The sequence below is a fragment of the Rosa chinensis genome, chromosome 2 (genome assembly GCF_002994745.2).
Source record: "Rosa chinensis cultivar Old Blush chromosome 2, RchiOBHm-V2, whole genome shotgun sequence".
Lineage (NCBI taxonomy): Eukaryota > Viridiplantae > Streptophyta > Magnoliopsida > Rosales > Rosaceae > Rosa > Rosa chinensis.
Window position 1 is genome coordinate 63,231,838 of NC_037089.1, and position 23,410 is coordinate 63,255,247.

A 23,410-nucleotide genomic window follows, 5' to 3' on the forward strand; every position below is an offset into this window, starting at 1 on the left:
AGAATGACATCGAGGACTTGAGCACGTCGCGGATAGAGCTCACGACCGAGTTGAACACGATCCAAGGAGAGATTGAGAGGGCTAGCTCCGACGAGTCGAAGCAAATCGAAGCCATTAGAGACGAAATTGAGACTTTGAAGCTGGAGATTGAGAAAGGAAGGTAAAAAATCGAATCCTTTTTCGAATTTGTGAGAGAATTATGAAATTGCTGAGATTTTGTGGGATCTAAAATTCCAGAGTGTGAATGTCGTCACCGGATCCAATAACAACACACAAGGCTGTGACTAGGCCTGGCAACGGGCGGGTATAGTGTGGGTACGGGTCGGGTTTTTAACGGGCCGACCCGGTAAAAACCCGTTAAGTTAACGGGTTTCGTGGGCTTAACCCGACGGGTTTGCGGGTTTTCCGTTGGAACCCGTTAAGAACCCATTAACAATTTTTTTTTAATTAATTTTTTTTTATTTAAAAAAAATTAATTTAAAAAAAAAATCCGTTAACAAATTAAAAGCATTAACATTAATGCAGCATGCAATTAAGGAAAATATTAAAATGTAAGCAAATAACTTGGAATCAAGCCTAACAAAGCTTAGATAATCATCGTCGATTCAACTATACTTCTCCATGATAGGATTAGCTATGTCCTCAGGAGGGTAATTGTTTATGGAGCTCTCTCTCAGACATTGACATAATCAAGGGGCCTTAGTACATTTAAAACCTGCTCCAAAGCCACACTCATTAGAATCCTATCACCCCTCTGCTTTTCAGAAAAGCTGGCTTCTGCTTATTTCTGAGAAAAAGTAGCTGAAAAGCAAAGCAGCTGAGTGTTTGGTAAACTAGCTTTTTTTAAGTGCTGTCAATGGCAAAAAGCAGTGACAAAGTGTTTGGTAAATTCAAACTGGCTTATGCTTTTTGTTTGTGGAATGACCAAATTGGACATGAGTGTTTATTTTACCTTGATTGTTTGGTAATACAATGTTGATCAAATGCTTTTGTTATTATTTTTAATCTTTATTATCTCCTTACTCATTTTTGTCAACTTTCAGTTTTTATAAATTATTGTGAGCATATGATTAATATTGGACAATTTTAAAAATAACTTATACACATATATTAGTAACATTAATAACAATTAGTTTCTGGTTCGCATCAAGTAACCACAAAAAATATCATAACATATTCAAATGTTCACGTTATTACGCACACTCATCAAACTTTGAGTAATGCTATTTCTTATTATTTCCATTTCTTGTGCACCATGACCATGATATTCTTCTTCTACATCATCATCCATCTCTATCCCACGACTTAACCCATCACCTTCTCTTTCTTCACTGTGAAAATTGATGTGCATGTCTCCGCAATCAGAAGTAGCCCAAGCTTTAGTACCTATGGAAGAAAAATAGGGGTATATCCATAAGTTATAGCTAAGTTCTTGCAGTGCAGAAGATAAAGGCCATATGACAGCACAAACAAGCAATGTCATCAAGTAATGAAGGATTCTAGAACTGTGACAGTATTTGAATCATTTAGCGTATGCAATCAATAGTAAATTTTTGTCTTAAACGGCTGGACATTTCATGACCCCATCTAATCTTGACATATGTAGCAATAAAATATAAAAATCCATTACCCATAGTGCTGCAAGACACTGATGTTAACCGATTACAGCAGAACAGACAAAAAAAATGTAAAACTTGATTCTAGCAAATCAAATATCAACATGTTTAAGATCATAGAGCCTTTACAATAGCATCTGAGGAGTAATTGAGTTGCAATATAATTTACTTGGCATTAGTCTTCTATCCAACAGTATTATTCAGATAGGGAATTAAACAATATGCTTAATCACTAGACCAGTAAACAAATGATGAATCATATGAACAACCAAGCATTACATTATATATCAAACAAACCAAACTACACCAGGAAAACTTCTTAATAGACAATTTCTGTCAATGAACTTGCAATGATTAATTAGCACTCTAGCATTACGGAGGAACAATCAAAGTTTATTAAAACAGAGCAAGTGTATGGCAAGCACAACAAAGAAATTCTAGAGGCAGAACAAAGAATTTATTGCACCACATGTCATTACCAAAACCCAGCTCTTTCACAAGCCAAGTCCTAATCATAAATTCATATGTAAATGAATAAGCTAATACATAAATAAATGAAAGTCAATAAGCTAAAGTCTATGGAGGTAACAAAGGATCCAATGACAATTCAAGTAAGGAGGTCAACATGTGAATAATGTGTAAAGGAACTGATAAAGTTTGGAGCAGATGAATAGGAAAAAGTCAAATAGAGAGTATAGTGGTTTAGCACTAAGGCCTTGCTCTTCCCATAATTAGTGGAGTAAAAATATGGTTGTTGTTTAAATATATGCTAGAGAAGGTTTCAGTCAATATTGAACCTCACTGATCACTCCACAGAATAATTGTTAAAAAGATCTGGATCTAACACTGTTATTTAATAACGATAACAATGAAATTGAAACAAAATATCTAAGAGAGACATATCCATCATGATCATTGATCATATAAGCATACTAAATTTTACAATGCATTATAATTAAAACCCAGAAACACATAATACAACTCCCAAGATGTTATGGAAGCAGATCAAGCTTTAGATGATCAAGATCATCAATATCAGATTATATGAAAACATGTCAAACATCAAGTACTTGTCAGTCAAAAGTGAACCTCGAACTGATCCACAAGATAACTTGTTAAAAAAAATCCAGATCTAAACTTTGATAGACCAAAAATGATGCCATGCCAAGAACATTGAAAAAAAAAAAAAAAAACAAGCCCTTCATGATCATGATCATATTATCATTGACATTTTAAGTTTTATAAAGATTGCATCTCAATAATACATAGAACCCAGAAACCAAATGAAGGCCAAAAACAATATGCAAGTAGATGGATCAAAGTTCGGATGACCAGTCAAGTACATCAGATCATAACAGACACATAACGTACCAATCAAATCGACAAAAAGCATAACAAGATCATATTACACAGAATGATTGCATTAATGCGAGTCTTAAAGATTACAAGTGTTAAGTAAAAGACCTTCAAAAGTCTTCCTGAGCTGCTCAGAGTCCTCAACCGGGGAAGGAACACATGCTGGTACTTCAAGTAAATGAATAAACAGAAGTACCTCTATTGTTCACTCCAGGACCTTTAAAAACAGTAAAACCTATGATATAGAAAAAATTAAAGCTAATAAAATCTAACGTTTCTAGCAAAAACACAGAGGTGAGAGGAAAAAACAAAGACAATGATTTCATTTTTTCATCTAATCAACAGAAGAAGAAAAACATTTAATCTACAAGAAATGGAGCAATCCAGATGCTGATGGTGACGAAGGTTACCGACTTTTGGTGGACACGAAGCCAACAAATTCCAGAAATGGGTGTCTTTAGTAAAATAAAAAGAGCAAAAAACAATAGCAGCCCATCTCAGGAAAAATCCAATAGGAGGGTATGGCCTGAATGCCAAACTCAAAGAATGGAAACTTCACTCAAACAGCATACTTATTCATACTTTTTTTGGGTAAAGCGTGTGTCCTAAAGTTTTATTTCTAGGTAAAGATCAGTTATACCAGTACCTTGATCAATACATTCAAACAAAACTAGTCATATTCTTCTTCTCATGAATACATCACTTATGATTCCTCCATCAATCTTCCCTAATTGGAGAAGTAGAGATGGACACAAGCAGAACAGTTTAAAGATCAATTACATTTTCAGTAGCTCACTACTGAGTTCAAATTCCAGAAACAACTCTCCTAAAGCAATTCAAAACTCTACTGTTGTATGCTTCTCAAAGAAAAAACTCATTTCTTCCAACATTAGAAAACCAAGCAATCTGTAGCTAGCAAAATTTGAAAGAAAAAAAAAACAACCAAAATCCCAGATCAAACATGCACTTCTTCAAATCCCAGAAACCCAATGTCACATAGCAATACAGAATAAAAGTAGCAGCTATATAATTGGTAATTGAAAAGACAAATAAAGGAAATAAGAGGCGAGCACCTCTTGACAAACAAGATTCTAGCTTTAACTACAAAGTAATCAGCTTCTTGGTTGAAACTGTGAACTTATAAACCATCAAGCTTACTCAATAACAATTGCAAACAAGGATTTGAATATAGAAGCATGACCCAGATATAGGGAATCATAGATTGAGAAATGAAAGATGAAATAGGAACTGAAATGGAAAAGGGAGGAGTTATTAATACCTGGAAAGCTTGCAACTTTCAGAGCCTGGTACAAAAATCTGGGGGTTGGATTGAGGCTTCGAACACGAATGAGAGGAGGCGAGATGGCTTGATGGCGCTGGAGTTCATTGCAGTGTTGGAGTCCGACTTTTGAAGAGAAGGGTTTGATGGCATTGTGGTGTAATTGCTGTAAGGAAGAGAGGACACAACCCGGTATTTTGAAAATTTCATTAAACTACAGTAACTCCCGCTACAGTGAAAAAAGCCAGGCCTGCTTCTAAAAGCATGGGGGTGCTGGCTTCGGCTTTTCGACCAAAAGAAGTAAGGGCTTCTGCCAAAAGCAGGGAAAGAGCAGGTTTACCAAACACCTCCAGGTCAGGTGCTTATAAGCAGGGGAGCAAAAAAGCCCCCCCAAACGCACCCTTAAGCCTTTGTTTGGCTTCCATGTATCCCAAAGCATACCAAAAGCCAGCAGCTGATGTGTTACCAAATCTGTAAAGCGCCATTCTAGATGGCTCAAGATCATAGTCGCTTAATGATAAGCTCTTACCTATCCCATTTATAATTGCTCTTCCACCAGGGTGGAGACAGAAGTGTTGAATTCCAGCCTTTATATTCAAACTGACTCCAACTACTTCTAGATTTTGGCATTTGGTACTGCTGTTTTTCTGAAGCCTAGAAGCCACCAGGTATCGGATTATTTCTGTTAGTGGAAGCACTTTTGGCACAAAAACTTGGAGGTTCACTGTGAAAACATGAGTCATGTCGATATATACGACCAAATACGGAGACTGGAGATAGGACAATTGTCAGGACAGTTTGGCCGGTGCACCAAAGTTGTAACAAAGAAAAAAAATATTAATTAGGCCATTATTTTGGTCAACAGATCATTTCATTTTCACAGGCTGGTTTCTGTAGTCCCAGCTCCCAAGTCAGCCACAAATGCTTTAAACATCCAAAAAAAAAAAAAAACAAGAATTAAGAGAAGCTCTTGAATGTTGAATAATGGTGAAGATAGACAGCAAACAATATATTAAGGGGGAATATAAACAAGACAGATTTCCAGAGATATTGATAGTGCAAATTGAAGCAAACCCAGAACCAAAAAACGATCAGAAAGTTTCAGTCTGTTCATATTACCAAATCTAGAAATTGAAGGAAACCCAGATCACTATTTACACAGATACAAAGACTGAAAGGAATCAAAGAAAACCCAAAGCAAAAGACAGATCCATGCAATACCTTGACAAATTAGGCGCGCAGAGAGAGATGAGAGATATAGAGAGAGAGAGAGAGAGTTGGGATTTGGGTGACGGAAGTGAATAGGAGGTTGCTGTGCTCAGAGTGGGTTGAGTTCCAGAGAGAGAGTTGCGTTTTGGTGAATGACGGAAAGGTCGAAACTCGAAGTAGGTTTGTTTGGAAGTAAACGGGTTTCACGGGTTCCAGTGGGTTTAGCACGCAAGGCCCGTTAATTTGCGGGCTTTTTGCATGCGGGCTTTTTTAGCACGAATTTAATAAATGGACGGGTTCGTGCGGGCTTTTACCGTGCGGGTTTCGGGCGGGTTTACGGGTCACGGGCTCAGATGCCAGGCCTAGCTGTGACCTTCATCCCGACAAAGGTGGCAATCCGTACCGGATATTTTTTCGGGGGGGGGGGGGGGTGGAAGAGCTTGAGGCTGCTGAGGGTGAGGGTTCCGAAGTCGAAGACCCAATTAGTGGTGGGTTCTGGAGAGTTGAAGAAGAAGATGAAGAGGACAAGATCGATCTGTGGAGAGGGAAAGAGAGAAAATCAGAAAAAAAAATAAATAAAGATAGAGAAATTAAATATAAAAAAAGAGAAAAAAATAAAAAAAGGATCTTGGGGGTAGAATAGTCATTTTATACCTGTTTTGGATCTGTTGTGTGAGAATTAGAGAGAATAAGGACTATCCAGTTTAATTTGAAAGGCGAGGGACTAAACTATTTTTCAGGCGAAAGTTTGAAGAGTAACAAGTATTTAATCCTAATAAAATCTACTGTCACCAACACCAAAAGTTACTCTCACCAGCAACAAAAGCTACTCCAGTGAAATTTTCGGCGAGGTAAGAAAAGCTACTGTCATCAACAGTATAAGCTACTCTCACCAACCACAAAAGATACTCTTAACAACAACAAAAGCTACTCCAGTGAGAGTTTCGACGAGGTAAGAAAAGCTATTGTCATCAACACTAAAAGCTACTCTCATCAACAACAAAATATACTCTTACCAAAAATAAAAGCTACACTTACTAACATTAAAAAGCTGCTCTCACAAATAACAAAATCTACTCTCACCAACTACTAAAACTACTATTATCAACACAAAAAACTACTCTTACCAACAACAAAAACTACGATCACCACCAACAAAAGCTACTCTAATCAACAACAAAAGTTACTCTCAATAACGTCAAAAGCTACTCAAACAAACAACAAAATCTATTCTCACCAATAACAAAATCTATTCTCACCAATAACAAAATCTATTACCAAGTAACACAAAAGCTAATCCCTTAAATTAAGACTAATAACACTACTCACAATGACTAAGAAATCTGTTCCCAACCAATACAAAAGCTACTATGAAACATCAAACAAATATAAATTGAAAATGTCCACTACTTGAATCAAATTACTCTGATTTCAACTTCAAACAAACACAACTCAAGAACTTGATAAAGTAATCATCACATTCATCCATCTATACCAGAACAAAATGACAATCCTTCTTAACAGAAACTTCAACAATTCTCATTCTGTCTTACAATTATGAAACAATTTCAAACTGGAACAATTTCAATCAAAATGGAACAATTTCAATCACAACATGACTAATCTGATGATTTGTTAATACGAGAAGAAGGATAACAGTGCCAGAATTCACCGAATCAAGTTACAGAGTGGAGACCGGAGGTTCCAGGCTTCTGGTCATCGAAGGTCATCTTCCGGATCCACAACCTCAGCTCGCTGAAGCTTCTCGACTACGGCTGCACTACGCTTTGGACTCGTTGGCTTTCGACCGCGTTCGACCACTAGTACAACAGACCTCGTTCGCGCCGTTAACCGGAACAACCGAACAAGGGATCTCCCGACCTCAATCCACTGCACCCGCGATCCAAGATCCGAATGTTTACCTGCTTGTGGAGAACCAGATGTTTCAAGTTAGGCTCGAACTGCTTGCCGTCGATTATCAGGTGTTTTGTCGGCAAGCTTGTGAGATATGAGATCTGCAACAGCGTCGTGTGGACTTGTGAAGGGGAGAGAGAGAGTGAGAGAGAATGTATGGAGCAGAATGGTGCCTAATTTCAGCTCGTTTAGATAAAGTGGAAGGGCAAATTTGTCAACTGGAGAAAAAATTGAAGCATTAGGTGGTCTTGTGACTAATTAAAGTTTCAAAAGATCACTTGTGTGTAATTTTCTATAATAAATAACTCTAAACATACTTGGAGTTAAAGTTTCCAATTATGAAGCAAGCAAGAATAGGGATGATGAAGAAAGAAATTGTGAATATGGACCAGTTAAATAGAGAGTGAGTTTTACTGGATCTTAAGTCTGAAGCCTATTGATGGATTTCTGACAACTGTAAAAATATGTAACAGCTAGCAATGGAAGAAAAAGACATATGATTGATATATAAACCAGTAAAATATGAGTCTTCTAAGAAATAATGAACATAATAGTATATAACTAGGTAAAAAGGCCCGCGCGATGCTGCGAGTCTGGTGGATTGTTGCAAAAAAAAAAAGAGAACACAAAGAAGAACACCCAAAAAGCTTTTATGTACATTGATTAGTTGATGTACAGAAGATCTGCTGTCTTGGTTGATTGTTTTTCTGGGACCATTAGCATTACAAAAAACATAGAGAATGGTCCTGATAACCAGTGCTTATATGTCACAGCATGACATTGTTTTTCAAGGACCATTAGCACTTCAAAAAACTATAGATATTGGTGCTCATCACAAAAAGGCAGAAAGCATTGGATTGCAAAGCAGAAGTGGCTAGGTCAGGTCTTCTTTGTCAGATTGAGCCGATGTATTTTTGCTGCTCTGATCTGATGGTTCAAAGTTGTCACTGAAATATACAAAGCACATGAAAGGTTCTGTATAAAAGATTGTGTCATTAATTACGGGATGCCTAAACTGAATGGACAGAGTAGATAAAATGCAGAAAATAAGTTGAAAGAAAATCTGTAGCGATGATTTTAAGACTTGCCTTTTTGGGTTCTTGCTCGGTTTTGCTTTGAATAATTCCTTCCTCTTCTTCCCAAATCTAACAGGATTTGGCGTGGAAGTTGTTGGTTCGATATCTTGGGTTGGTGTGAACTTGTGAACATCTTCGTATACCCAACCCCTTTATAAGGAAATCTCTTTTTGTTCCTGTCTTCAATTTCAGCAGTTTGATCTCTCCTTCTAATTGAAGAATTTCTTGTGGTATGATTCTTTGGTTTTTGCAGTTTTTCTTGATAATCAAGTCCTCGCATGAGATTCCACAGATTTCTTCTGCTTCTTTGCCCGTTAAGACTGCATGTGCTTGATCAGTCTCATCTTCAATGAGAACGGTGACTCTGAAACTGCATTAAAACATGGATCAAATTTAGGGATGTGGGGAAGTAATTGCAGAAACCAAGTAGATATATATGACACTGACATGAAGCAAAACTAAAGGGTAGGAATATTTGAAAGGTAAGAAAATCTGAATCTCAGGACGATTGTTGAAGTGATATAACTACATTATAGTCAATGGTCAGCAGTATAGAAAACAGAAGGGAATCGTGGATTACGCATTGACTATATTGCAGGTTACAAATAGAACCAATAGATCACCAATGTTTTGCATCAATTATTGGAAGATAGTTTCCCAAAAAAAAAAAAAAAAACAGAACATAATGCTGAAGGTTAAAAAAAACATGAAAATACCTCTTCCTTCTTGCCTTTGTCTCCGGTGAAAAACTTGTATCCACTAAAGATAAGCACATCCCATCCAGTCAAAGACACAATTAGAAACTGAATGACTTTCACCTGATGCGTTAACAATCAAATACCAGATTCATGCTCTTCCCATCCCCTTGTCCCTCCTCTTGTCTCCTCTCTTTTGCTGTGTATCGGCGGAACCCACATATTGTCTCCTCTCCTTTCCTCAAGAGTAAGCCTCACCTGCAAAATCAACATGCAACCACAAATAAGCACGAATCCAGAGAATCAAGCAATACCCAGAAAAGAAAAGGCACAGAGCAACAATTTTCTGCATCAAATCCAAAGCAACACCAATAGTCGTACTTTCATGATGCAACAAATCTCCACATCTCCCTGGCTTTGCTTTGCATAACAGAAGTCTGTCACAAAAGACAGATTTCCTTCAACTTGTTTGCTCTATGCATTTAGTAAGAAGCAAACCTCATTCGCATGCAGATCCACCAATGTTTTTAGCTCTGCTTGTCTAAGAAGCACACAATGCCCTTTTCCAAGGAGACAACCCAATACCAGATTGATCCATCAATTTTTGGCTGTTGTTTTTAGCATTCTGCATCCATGTAATTGGCTTCAAGATCTCATTCTTTATAATCTAAATACTAATGAATTGATCTTTTGAGCTTCAGAGCTGCATACTCGAAAACAAAAACATGAAAAGAATAACAAAAGTGGCTAACAGCAAGAATAGTCAGACCAAGTACAATATGAAAGCAATCTTGTACACAAAAGAAAAAGAGATCAACTTTGCCATGAAAGCTAAAGAATTGCTGGTACCTAAATAAAACATTACATACGAATAAACACAATTAAACAAACAGAAAGCATAGATGGACTTATTTTGTTGGTCTTTACCATCTTATTAGTTGATACAGAAGAAAGTTATTATCAAAACTCCAAAAGCAAGAGGCTGATAATATTATGGGCTCAAGCAGAGTTTATATCAGTTTATCCCATTGCTCAGTTTATTCCATACTATTACATACTGAATCCCTAAACTATCACATCCCCAACATAATAAACAAACTAATACCCAAGCTAATTAAACCTCATAAAGCATCAGTTTAGATTTTGAATACTAAAATGCAGGTCCTATCACTCTAAATCTATAATACATCTGATTTGAACATGGAAACAAAGAACACAAATTCATTGCAATCCCAACTGAATTGTGCATTCAGATCAATGAAATTCAAAAGGACATTAGCTCAGACAACTAAACCATTAAATTGTATGGTCCTTGAAGATCTAAACATAATCCCATACGTTTCTCCATAGGTCCATTGATGATTTGTTTTGTTTTCAAAATTTTTGTGTAGTGATCAGTAATTATAAATAACAAAAAGCATAGCATATACTTGTAACAATAATAAGGCTTTATTGCTGGAGATATTGGTTTAATAGGTTGCTAAATCTCTGTATTTTCCAAAAAAAAAAAACCTTTGGTAGCTCCTAGTGCTAGCCTTTTTCACAGTTGATGACTTAAATGATGAGTAAACATTCCAGAAACTTGAGATAGGTTAACACTGTAATTTAGGGCTACATGCACATATTGAGAAGTCCTGTAGGTAGAAAATTAAAAAAATTCTTACCACGATCTACTTGATGTTGGGATTGGGTCAGGTGGACCTGCATTATATTTCAACAAAATTTATCAGCAATAGCACTTTCATTTCAACAAAGAATCATGCAATAATAAACATCAACTAAAAAAAAGTTACTGAAAAAAAAAACAGAAATAAAAAATCTGCAAAACCAAGACTTTGATCAATTAGAGAATGGACTGACTGATCACTGAAATCTCTTTAATTTAATAGTTTAAGCTTTGACCTTAAATTCCAGCCAGCATTGGACCTGTTTTTTCCAGAAGGAGAGGTTCCCGAATATTGATCCTACTTCCTTTCTTTGTTTGTTCCCAACCAAATACTCCTGAGAAGATTGAACCTCGAACAATCCTACTTTTTCTTTTCAGCAAATTAAGAACATCAGAGGGAATTACTTCAGACTGCAATCAAACCAACAAATCAACACAAACATGATTGACAAAGAAAAAAATTACCAGCTAAAGAATTCTTGCGCTCCAACCAAATAGTAAACAACTGCAAGACAACCATAATAAATAGAAATCAGATAAATTGAAACTCTCCTGAGTCAATGAAGACAAAAGAAAATCGGAATTCACCCCCAAAACTAATTATCTTTGATGCCAGATGAAAACCCAACCTCGTCAGCAAACGACAACCAAAATCTCTGCGCCAAAACAGCTGAAATCGCCGGTCATGCAAACTCCTGGCCCTCTATCTATCTCTCTCTTTTTATGTCTCTTGGATCAAATCGATACTGTACCTCTCTTTTTATGCAAACTACTGATCGAACCCTCTCTCTTCGTCGCAACAGAACAACATGGCAGATGGCCAGAAAGAGACAGCACAACACTCCGGGGCAATCGAGATTTACTTGAGACAGGCAGGGGTAAAGTCGTCAGCACACTATTCATAAGGGTGTTACTGACTTACTGTTCATAAGGGGGTTGCATCTTTAGAAGAGAGAAAAAATTCTCCAGGAAAAAAAAAAAGAACAAAAGAAAAGACGTAATATTAAATAAAGATACAGAAGCCAATGTGATATAATTGCTCAAATTCAAGTCATTGTTTACTTCTGGTTTTTGAATGGCCAGTCTTGTTCAACGGGTTACTTAACAATTTCCAGCCAATTCTAGTCATATCTCACCTGATACTGGACCAAATTAAAGAATGCACCTAATGCAGCTACTAGTCTTTGTTTCTCAATTTAATTCCAAGTTACATCTAAGAACTACTAATCCAAAAGACCCAACTTTTTGCGAGTTTTGTAGTTACATTGGTAGAGAGCGTTTACCTGCACCCATGCCAAAATTCAGATCCTCTCTCCCCTTCCAGTAATTTATTCCGGCAGTATTATACAATTGGATATGGTTTTAACATTCCATTTTAGCAAAGGCTTTTTAATAAGGTAAGTGTCGTATGCGTCCAACTCTTGTTAAGGTGAAGACTTCTGATGGAGACATCATTTTGCAAATAACTTAGCTAAACTGGAATTCCACTGGTATTACATAAACAAATAAATATGATGTTTCTAACAAATACTGAAATTTTTAGTGAAGGACAACCTAAAAAGGGAGAATTCAAATACTGAAATAATATACTCTTCAAAGAATTGGAATAAGCTATTCCTGATCCAATCTCTGATCAAGTCTCCACTTCTAGAGAAGTCATCGATCTGAAGATAAACAAGAAATCAAGGAACTGAAGGCATATTGTAATCCTACTTGTAACACTTTCTTCCATTTGAATGAATTTGATATTGATAAAAAAGAAAGGATTAAATACTTGTTACTCCTCACACTTTTGCGTAAAAAACAGTTTAGTCCCTCGTCTTTCAAATTAAACTGGATAGTCCTTATTCTCTCTAATTCTCACACAACAGGTCCAAAACAGATCTAAAATGACTATTCTGCCCCCAAGATCCTTTTTATTTTTTCTCTTTTTTTTTTTATTAATTTCTCTCTATTTTTTTATTTATTTTTTCTGCTTTTCTCTCTCTCCCTCTCCACAGATCGATCTTGTCCTCGTCACTACTCTCAATCTCTTACATTCTCATCCTCATCTAGTTCTTCAACTCTCCAGAACCCACCACTAAATGGGTCTTCATTTTCCTCTATCAGAATGCAACTCCGGCGCCGGCAGAGTGCTGTACTCGAAGCCCGTCCGCTTCAAGCAACCCTCCACTCCGTTTCCGGCTAGCTTCTCCACATTCTTCACGTTCTCCGTCAGCAATTTGAACCCCTCCTTGATAGGCGACGGGCTGGCTTTTGTCATCTCGATCGACGATGAGGTTGTCGGAGACGCCGGCAGGTTCTTGGGACTCCAGAGCACGAGGACCAGGGTTCGGGTTCCAGGTCGAGCTTCGTGGCGGTGGACCTCGTGAATTGCTGGATTGAATTCAGTGGGTCTTCAACATATCCGTTTCTTATTCGAATCTCAAACCCAGAGACCCGCTCCTCACCTTCCCTCTCGATCTTGATCAGTACGTCAACGACTTGGGTGTTTCTGGGTGTTTATGATTTGGGTTGTTTCTGGGTGTTTATAATCTGGGTTGTGTATTGTTATTGCTCGATCTGATCTGGGTGTTTTTGATCATTCGTAATATGTTGGATGATCATAGTGAGGTGGCTTATTGGTGGGACTGGTGGAGGATGAGGAGGAGGAGAGGTGGCTGAGCTTAGTGGGGACGACGACGGAGGTGGAGATGGAATTGTGGCGGCGGAGCTTCCATGAGTGGTGGAGGGGGCCCACCAAGCGCTACATAGTGGTAGTGAGTGCGGTGGGTCAAGTGGATAAACTCGAGGTCGGATATGAGCTTAGAGAGAGAGAGAGAGAGAGAAAGAGAACCAGCTAGAAAAAAAAATTAAAAATAAAAAGAGAAAAAAAATATAGAGAAATTAAAACAAAAAAAAAGATCTTGGGGGTAGAATAGTCATTTTAGACCTGTTTTGGACCTGTTGTGTGAGAATTAGAGGGAATAAGGACTATCCAGTTTAATTTGAAAGTCGAGGGACTAAACTGTTTTTCAGGCAAAAGTTTGAGGAGTAACAAGTATTTAATCCAAAAAGAAATTAAGGTTTTGGTTAAATAATAACACTTAGACTTAGCTAGTGGTTAAATTACTAGACTTGGACTTGGCAAGTCAATGACAAAGAGTTTGCACAACATGGCATAGAGAAAATGGCAACTACACATCTGTTTCAAGCTCCCAGGGCACATTAATATAAATTAGGGTTAAATACTGTTTAGTCCATGTACTTTGCTTCTCTCATCGTTTCAGTCCCTGACATTCTAATTTAATCTAAAAACTCTCTGATCTCACAATTTCCCTTTAATAGGTCCCTTCCGAGTCAAATTAGGAGTTGACCTAGGGTGAAATGTCTAATATACCCCTATGTTATTTCTTTTTCCTTTTTTTCCTTTTTAATTTCTTTTTTTTCCTTTTTTTCCTTTTTAATTTCTTTTTTTTCCTTTTTAATTTATTTTTTTCTTTTTCCTTTTTAATTTCTTTTTTCCTTTTTTTATTTTTCTTTTTTCCTTTTTAATTTCTTTTTTCCTTATTTTATTTTTTTCCTTTTTGTTTTAGGGAATCAAAAACTGAGAGATAATCGCTGTGTATTCTCATTGATAATAGGGGCCTCTTTATATAGAGGATTACAATGCACAGAGTTAGAATCATACAAGGAAAGAGAATCTCTAGATTCTTCTAATTGAACCCTATTACCACTAGGTCAAGTAACTTAGAGATTGGATTAAACACAAATAGAGATATCCTTAAACACTCCCCCTTGTGTTATCCAAACGCGGTGCTTCTCTCGTTGCCTTGTTAAAAACCTTGTTGAGTAACAAAAACCCAGTGGGACAAAAATAACCTCGATCGAAAGGGAAAAAGAGCACAACACACCCTTCACAATTCGAGGTGAACATGTAGACATCTCCCCCTGATGTCTGCGCCTCCCCCTGATGACTACGATCATGGGAGTTCAGATAATTTCCGCAAGTCAATTCTTGCCACATGTTTCTCGAACGTGCATTTGGGCAATGACTTAGTAAACAAGTCTGCCTCACTGTCCTCAAGTCGAACCTAGTTCAATTTAATCTCGAGGAGAGTCCGTTGTTGCTGATTATGCTTGGTCTTATCACTTTTGACCTAGCCTTGCCTCATTTGTTCTAAATGCTTGTATGCTCATCTGTGGTAGACTTCAAACCACAATTGCTTCGAACATGTGTAATTATGGATCCAATCCATATACATTCATGAACCACTTTATGGAGAGCAATGATCTCTGCATTGTTCGAAAACATAGCGATTAGAGTCTATTATGTAGACCTCCAAGATGTCACGTCTTTTCCCATGGTGAACACTTGACCGAATTGGGAATGACCATTGTGTGGGTCAGAGAGATACCTAACATCAGCAAAACCTTCTAAAACACATGTCGTTTTGGGATGGGGATAGTGGACGCAAGCCAGTGTTTGCGGCGTACCTGGTGTGTGATGGGTCCGAATCCATCATCTCTTTGTAGGGATAAAACAAGCCCATATCAATTATACATCTCAAATATCGAAAGATATCTTTTACACCAATCCAATGGCGTCGCGTTGGCGCAGAACTATATCTAGCTAACAAGTTCACAACATATGAGATGTATAGTCTTGTGCATTGGGATAAGTACAATAATGCGCCTATTGTACTAAGTAAGGCACTTCTGCCTCTAGCACATCTTCGCCATCATCCTTTCGATGAAGATGATCCTTTTAAAGATCAAGACTACGGACGATCATGGATGTCAGGACCCACCCCGGAATTACCCTCCTAAATCCTAGGTGGGCCTGCGGGACCCACTTTTCGAGAAAATTCGACAGAACCTCCCCTAAAAATGGGCAACCCTAAACCTGCTGAAAACACTTCTCAGTAGGAATTTAAATTCTATGCTTGAAGCCACCCTGCTTCCTAGCAACAATCCAAAGTTCTCTAAATAAAATCGTCAAACTTCACAACCAAAACATCTTACACAAATACAACCCAGCAACTCAAACGTTCAACAACCTTCCAAAATAAACCACTCTCTTACACACATACTTATACAAATGTATAAATCCACTCTCAACAAGTATTCAGAGCAATCTAAGGAATAGACTCGGAATATAATACAATGAGTAGGTTAATCAATAACCTACTGAGAATGGATGATAGAGGTGGTACTAGCCTCCGCTCCTATGCCGGTCCGCAACACTGTGATCTGGGCAATTTAAACCAAAGGGCCCAGGGGGAAAGTACATAAAAACGTTAGAGTGAGTGGACAAAATAAATAAGTATAAATGAAGATAAATTTATACTTTCCCACAAGTTTACAATATAAAGTCTCGATGCATGCAACGTTTAAAAAAACGTATTTCTTTAAACCCAAAACTCGTACAAACCATTCCAGCCCTGCTGGATAAAATAAATCGGACTAGCCCCGCTAGTCAAATCATAATAAAAATATGGGGAAGGACGTTCACCATACGAAAGAAGGGAGCCTTATTGGCTCGGGTCGGAGTGTCCCACACTCTTGAGCATCCCATGCTCTCCTCTACTCACCTACGAACACATAGTAAGTAGGGAGGAGTAATAATAGGCTAGCCAGTAATATAATATATATAGAACGACCCTGGGTATGGTGGTTAAAAACCGATAAATTCCAGTAAATCCTTTAGACTTCCCCAAGTCCCACGCTGAATAAATAAATGAGTTGTCAATGAGGCATTCCCAATGCCAAACCGAAAGTCGGTAAATAAATATGGAGACTTACTCCATCGAAATCCCATTTCAAAAATCCTTCAAAATCTCAAATATAAATTCGAATCCGAGCATAAATACTTTATATCCAAAACTCACAACCGTTACCAATCATAAATACTTCATGAGAAACAATATTTAAAAATAAATCCATGAGATAATTCGCAATTATCTTTATATGCTCGGAAAATACGTTAGTAAAATAAATCAAGCTTTAATAAATAAATGCATGCATCACTTGTTTGAAAACAAAAGTCCACTCACAAAGTACGGCTAAGCTTGCCGTCGATCCAAACCCTCCTCGAGGAAATCCTCCTCACGTCCTGTACAATACAACGTTCGTAACTTTAATTTCGGGTTGGAAAACCAAATTGGATTAATTAAAATCAACCCTAATAACAACTTTCATTGCCCAATTTCTCCCAATCTTCTTCAATAATATTATCTCCTTAATAAATAGGCTCAAAGGCCAAACCGAGGAAATCCGATCGATGGATTCCTCGTAATTCGATTTACAATTTCACCAATTTTCTTGATCAACCATCAAAATTATATTCAAATCACTTCCAAATCGATTTCCAAGCTTCGATTAATTAACTAGATGTAAAAAGGATCGAATACATGTTCAACAGTCACAATTTCCGGCCGAAACCCTGTTTCACGCGCCACCTACAGTGGCAGTGCGTGGGTTTCACGCGCCGGTGGCCAACCTCCACCTCCGGCCACCAAATTTCAGGTACAACACCTACTCAACACACTGATTCCACTTCATAACTACAACATTTACAAATAACAACTAGAAACAGTCGAAATCAAACCAAGAACACAAACCCAGAAAATTCAAGAACCCTAATTCGATCCGGCCTCTACACTTCAAATCGTGTTACAAGACCATAGGGAAAATAATCAGTGATGAAAACCAAACCTTCGACAGAAAGATGGGGACCGGAGGTGGCCGGAATCGCCGGAAATCGTCAACTGCAGCCGGAGGAGTCTTTCGTTCGATCCGTGGTTTTCCGGCCAAATCGTGGAAAACCAAGGATGTAGGCGTGCTCGGAGGGAGGAGGCGAACCTGGGATGACCGGTGGCACGTCCTGGGGTGGCCGGAATCGCCGGCAATCGGAGGAGGAAGGGAATGGGGCGAACCGGAGGAAGAGAGAGCTCGGGGGGGAGGAGAGAGAAAAGGGGAAGGGTGGGTTTCCGGAAATGGAAACCTACCCTAGGTAACTTTCTATTTTAATCAAAAATTACCGTGAACAGTAACTTTACTATTTCGGCCATAACTCTTGCATACGAAATCCGATTTTTACGAACCACATATGCACGCGCTCGGTTTAACGTCCCCTACGACTTTCGTGAAGAACATTTTCTCAAATTTTGACCCGAACAAAAAGTCAACTTTTAGGGCCACTAAAACATCCAAAAAGATTCAAAATTGAAAATATTTAACAATTTATCGTCCAACACGAAAGTAAATCGTAAATTCTAGGTTCGGGACGTAACAATCTTCCCCCCTTAAAAGAATTTCGACCTCGAAATTACATACCTGCTAGCCAAAAAGGTGAGGATACTGCTTCCTCATTTGCTCCTCTGGTTCCCAAGTAGCTTCCTCCACCATGTGATTACTCCAAAGCACCTTAACCAAGGGTATTGTTTTGTTTCTGAGTATCTGCTCCCTCCTATCAAGTATTTGAACCGGTTGTTCTTCATATGTCAAATTTTCTCTCAACCTGATAGGTTGTTCTTGAAGCACATGAGAGGAATCAGCAATATACTTGCGAAGCATAGAGACATGGAAGACATCATGTACTCTAGATAGTCTCGGAGGTAGTGCCAAACGATAAGCAACTGCACCAATCCGCTCCGTGATCTCATATGGCCCGATATATCGAGGGCTAAGTTTTCCTCGTTTCCCAAATCTTATAATGCCCTTCCAAGGAGACAGCTTCAAGAATACCCAGTCACCCACTTGAAACTCCAAATCTTTTCTTCTGTTATCAGCATAACTCTTCTGTCTATTCTGAGCCGTTATAAGTTTCTCCTTGATTAGGTTGACCTTTTCGGTCGTAACTCGTACCAATTCGGGACCAATGAGTTTCCTCTCTCCTGCCTCATTCCAACATAAAGGGGGTACGACACTGTTTGCCATAAAGAGCTTCATAAGGAGCCATGTCAATGCTGGAGTGATAACTGTTATTATAAGCAAACTCTATCAATGCGACATGATCATCCCAATTTCCTTTGAATTGTAAAACACAAGCTCTCAACATGTCTTCCAGTGTCTGAATGGTCCTTTCCGTCTGTCCATCTGTTTGCGGATGAAATGCAGTACTAAATTGAGACTGAGTGCCCAAAGCCTCCATCAGCTCACTCCAAAACTTTGAAGTGAAGCGAGGATCACGATCAGAAGTAATAGAAACGGGTGTGCCATGAAGTCTCACTATCTCATTCAAGTATAGCTCTGCATATTTATCCATTTTATAAGTCTTGCTGACAGGTAGGAAATGTGCGGACTTAGTAAGTCGGTCCACAATTACCCAAATGCTATCATGACCATTACAACTACGTGGTAGTCCTGATACAAAGTCCATAGTAATGTGTTCCCACTTCCACTCTGGTATAGGTAAGGGCTGTAATAAACCTGAGGGCTTTTGTCTTTCTGCCTTCACTTGTTGACACACTAGACATCTTCTTACATAATCTGCAATTTCCCTCTTCATGTTAGACCACCAGTAGTATTCCTTGAGAGTTCGGTACATTTTGGTTCCACCAGGATGCATGGCATAAGGAGAACTATGAGCCTCCTCTAGTATCTCCTGTTTAAGATCATCCTGTTTGGGTACACAAATTCTATTCCCAAACATCAAAGCTCCATCCCCTCTAACAATGAAGTCTTCTCTAGCTCCATTCTCTACTGCCTCTCTTACTTCTTGTAGAGCTTCATCATGTAGCTGTGCCTCTCGTACTTTGTCAATAAGGATTGGCCTCACATGGAAGCTGGCTATTAAGGCTGCAAATTCATCAGTCCCTTCCAAACTAACTCCTGTAGCTCGCAATTCATAAAGGAGTGGAACCCGAACTGTTCTCATATGCGACAAGGAAGGGGAGGGCAACAGGGAAGGATATGTCTTCCTACTAAGAGCGTCAGCTACTACATTAGCCCTTCCTGGATGATACTCAATCGTGCAATCATAATCCTTAATCAACTCCAACCATCTTCTTTGCCTCAAATTAATCTCTTTTTGTGTGAGCAAATATTGAAGACTCTTATGATCCGTAAAGATTTGACACCGAGCTCCATATAAATAATGCCTCCAAAGTTTAAGTGCAAGTACTACCGCAGCTAATTCAAGGTCATGTGTCGGATAATTCAACTCATGCGGCTTCAATTGTCTAGAGGCGTAGGCAATCACATTTCCATGTTGCATCAGAACACAACCCAAGCCTTGCCTCGAGGCATCACTATATACCACATACTCCCCACTATCATCAGGTAAAGTTAGGACTGGAGCACTAGTTAAACGCCCCTTGAGTTCTTGAAAACTTTGCTCACACTCTTCTGACCAAACAAACTTTACACCCTTTCTAGTCAACTTAGTAAGAGGAGTTGCAATCTTTGAGAAATCTTGCACAAATCTCCGATAATAACCTGCCAATCCCAAGAAACTACGTATCTCTGTCACTGTGGTAGGTCTTTCCCAATTCAGCACCGCTACTACCTTCTGAGGATCTACACTAATACCTTCTGCAGATACAACATGACCCAAGAATCCAATACTATTCAGCCAAAATTCACATTTATTGAACTTTGCAAATAACTGGGCCTCCCTCAAAGTCCGCAATACAATCCTTAGATGCTTGGCATGTTGACTATTGTCCTTTGAATACACCAAAATATCATCAATGAACACAATCACAAATCGGTCAAGGTACGGACGGAATACTCTATTCATGAGGTCCATAAAAGCTGCAGGGGCATTAGTCAACCCAAACGGCATCACTCTGAATTCGTAGTGCCCATAACGTGATCGAAATGCAGTCTTGGGTACATCAGACTCCCTTATCCTCAACTGATGGTAACCAGACCTCAAATCGATTTTGGAAAAGACCTTGGCTCCCCTCAACTGATCAAAGAGGTCATCAATACGAGGCAAAGGGTATTTATTCTTCACAGTAACCCTATTCAACTTTCGATAATCAATGCACAACCGTAAAGAACCATCCTTCTTCTTAACAAATAAAACCGGGGCACCCCAAGGAGACACACTAGATTGGATGAACCCCTTATCCACTAGTTCTTGCAACTGAATCTTCAACTCTCTTAATTCAGCTGGGGCCATTCTGTATGGTGCCAAAGATATGGGTGTGGTGCCAGGGAGTAAATCAATAGTGAAATCTATCTCCCTAGCAGGAGGTAAACCAGGTAATTCGTCAGGAAATACATCCTGAAATTTCCTAACCACTGGTATCTCTCTAATACTCAGCTCTTCCCTATTAGTGTCCACCACATGTGCCAAATAAGCCTGACTTCCCTTATTCAACAGCTTCTCCGCGGTCAAAGCGGAAATCATACAGGAAGCTAGAACATTACGTTCTCCCTGAAAGGTAATCATTGGCTTTCCTGGACTTCGAAAGATCACAATCTTACGAAAGCAATCAATATTAGCCCGATGAGTCGCCAAAAACTCCATCCCCAAAATCACATCAAATTCAACAAGGTCTAATGGAATTAAATCAACCTCCAAACTAACACCCTCAATCAAAACATCACAACCTCTAAAAACCCATTCTATCTTAAGTGATGCTCCAGCAGGTAATAACACATTCCATTCACCAATAAGAAGTGATGATGGCACATTCGCAAAACATGCAATTCTACTCGACATAAAAGAATGCGATGCACCAGGATCAATTAAAGTATAAGCAGGCTGACCAAAAACAGACAACGTACCAATGATAACATCTGGTGAGTCGTGGCCCTCCTGCTGCGTCATGGCATGCAACCTAGCCTGAGTGGTAGGACGTCCTCTCTGACCCCTACCCCGCTGCGGGCTGCCACGGGCTGCTGAACTATGATGGGTACCGCTAGTAGAAGCCACGGTACCACTAATAGACGTACCGGCAGAAGACTGACCCGCGGTCTGATAAGGGGTAAATGCAGCTCTCTGAGTCAATAGAGGGCAATCCCTCCTAAAGTGGCCCTGCTGTCCACACTCAAAGCATCCGACTGACTGGTACTGCCCAAACGGGGCTGTCTGCCTAGCTGGAGCCCTATGCTGACCACCAAAACCAACTCTGCTCTGCCCAAACGGGCGTCCACTAAACTGCCCCCGAGGGAATCTCATGTCACGCCCCCCGCGTCTATAACGAGATCCAGCACCAGACCCACTACTCTGTCCGCTGCCTGCTGAAGATCCTGACCCAGAAGTGGAAGCAGCCTTCTTGGGTGGGCCCTGACTGGGGCCACCCAAATCCCGAGGTCGGATACCAGACATATACCTAGTCTCAAGTCGTAAAGCAGCATTAACGACCTCAGCATAATCAGTAAATGGTACTCCGGTCAGCTGATCAGAATACTTACCCCCCAAAGCATCCACAAACCTATAAATCCGCTCCCTCTCAGTGCTAACCATATCAGGCACAAACTGGGCCAGTTGGGTGAACCGTTGTTCAAATTCTGTTACGGTCATGTCCCCCTTTTGCAGATGCAAGAACTCATATTTCATCCTATCCCGAATGGCTGTGCCAAAATATCTCTCAGTAAAGTGCTCCTTGAACTGTTCCCAAGTAATTGGGCCATCAATCTCTAAGTCCCTGCTCATATAAGACCACCAATCAAAAGCTACACCATCCAGAAAATCCACCGCTAAGCCCACTTTTCGATCCTCGGGGCAATGGATTTGAGTGAAGACTCTTTCCATTTTGTTCAACCAATTCTGGGCATCCATAGCCTCAGGAGCATGAGAGAAGCTATAAGCTCCATGCCTCTTCGCTCGCTCCATGGTAAAGTCAGTTCTGGAGCCCGGAAGCGCTGCAGTCAACTGCTGCACAATACGTCCCAACGCTTCCGCTATTCCTCCAGGAGTATGCTCATCTCCTGGAATGGGAGGGGTTTCCCCACGAGTCCGGCGTCTAGGACGCATAGTACCTGAGATTAAGGGAGAATTAGATGACTCACAACGAAGACACTAGGACAACTACCTTATACACTTGAAAAACACACTAGCATCGAAGAGCATACGATGGGGATCCGCCGCGGTCGGGCCATCACTCGGAAGATACTAGATGTCCTCAATTGTACAAAGTAGTATAAATGACAGGAAACGGGAAACCTAATGCTCTGATACCAACTGTCAGGACCCACCCCGGAATTACCCTCCTAAATCCTAGGTGGGCCTGCGGGACCCACTTTTCGAGAAAATTCGACAGAACCTCCCCTAAAAATGGGCAACCCTAAACCTGCTGAAAACACTTCTCAATAGGAATTTAAATTCTATGCTTGAAGCCACCCTGCTTCCTAGCAACAATCCAAAGTTCTCTAAATAAAATCGTCAAACTTCACAACCAAAACATCTTACACAAATACAACCCAGCAACTCAAACGTTCAACAACCTTCCAAAATAAACCACTCTCTTACACACATACTTATACAAATGTATAAATCCACTCTCAACAAGTATTCAGAGCAATCTAAGGAATAGACTCGGAATATAATACAATGAGTAGGTTAATCAATAACCTACTGAGAATGGATGATAGAGGTGGTACTAGCCTCCGCTCCTATGCCGGTCCGCAACACTGTGATCTGGGCAATTTAAACCAAAGGG

The 23,410-nt window shown here is 39.4% G+C and overlaps 2 protein-coding genes and 1 long non-coding RNA gene across 3 annotated transcripts; all 3 read right to left on the reverse strand.

The window, feature by feature from the left end:
* Positions 1–1,084: 1,084 nt before the first annotated feature.
* On the reverse strand, positions 1,085–4,994 carry LOC112184738. The gene is made up of 4 exons (XM_024322981.2): positions 4,781–4,994; positions 4,652–4,722; positions 4,252–4,465; positions 1,085–1,386 (listed from the first exon to the last, which is right to left on the reverse strand). Exons 1-4 carry the CDS (start codon positions 4,992–4,994, stop codon positions 1,178–1,180), a joined length of 708 nt encoding a protein of 235 aa, XP_024178749.1. The 3' UTR covers positions 1,085–1,177.
* Positions 4,995–11,090: 6,096 nt separating this feature from the next.
* On the reverse strand, positions 11,091–11,533 carry LOC112183416. Its single transcript, XR_002929888.2, has 3 exons — positions 11,441–11,533; positions 11,277–11,316; positions 11,091–11,181 (listed from the first exon to the last, which is right to left on the reverse strand). It is a non-coding gene; the product is annotated as an uncharacterized LOC112183416 (long non-coding RNA).
* Positions 11,534–20,965: 9,432 nt separating this feature from the next.
* Positions 20,966–22,725, reverse strand: LOC121051311. Its single transcript, XM_040513531.1, has 2 exons — positions 21,043–22,725; positions 20,966–20,986 (listed from the first exon to the last, which is right to left on the reverse strand). The coding sequence occupies exons 1-2, from the start codon at positions 22,723–22,725 to the stop codon at positions 20,966–20,968; spliced, it is 1,704 nt and encodes a 567-aa protein (XP_040369465.1).
* Between the last annotated feature and the right edge of the window lie 685 nt (positions 22,726–23,410).

What these genes read in the sequence shown, in the direction of transcription:
- LOC121051311 (XM_040513531.1), bottom strand. Translation starts at nt 22,725, where the DNA reads ATGCGTCCTAGACGCCGGACTCGTGGGGAAACCCCTCCCATTCCAGGA. An exon ending in GTATTAGAGAGATACCAGTG is followed by an intron (nt 20,987 to 21,042) that starts GTTAGGAAATTT and finishes ACCTCCTGCTAG; the next exon opens with GGAGATAGATTTCACTATTG.
- LOC112184738 (XM_024322981.2), bottom strand. Translation starts at nt 4,994, where the DNA reads ATGACTCATGTTTTCACAGTGAACCTCCAAGTTTTTGTGCCAAAAGTG. An exon ending in AGCAATTATAAATGGGATAG is followed by an intron (nt 4,723 to 4,780) that starts GTAAGAGCTTAT and finishes GGCGCTTTACAG; the next exon opens with ATTTGGTAACACATCAGCTG. An exon ending in GAAAGTTGCAAGCTTTCCAG is followed by an intron (nt 1,387 to 4,251) that starts GTATTAATAACT and finishes TTTCTTCCATAG; the next exon opens with GTACTAAAGCTTGGGCTACT.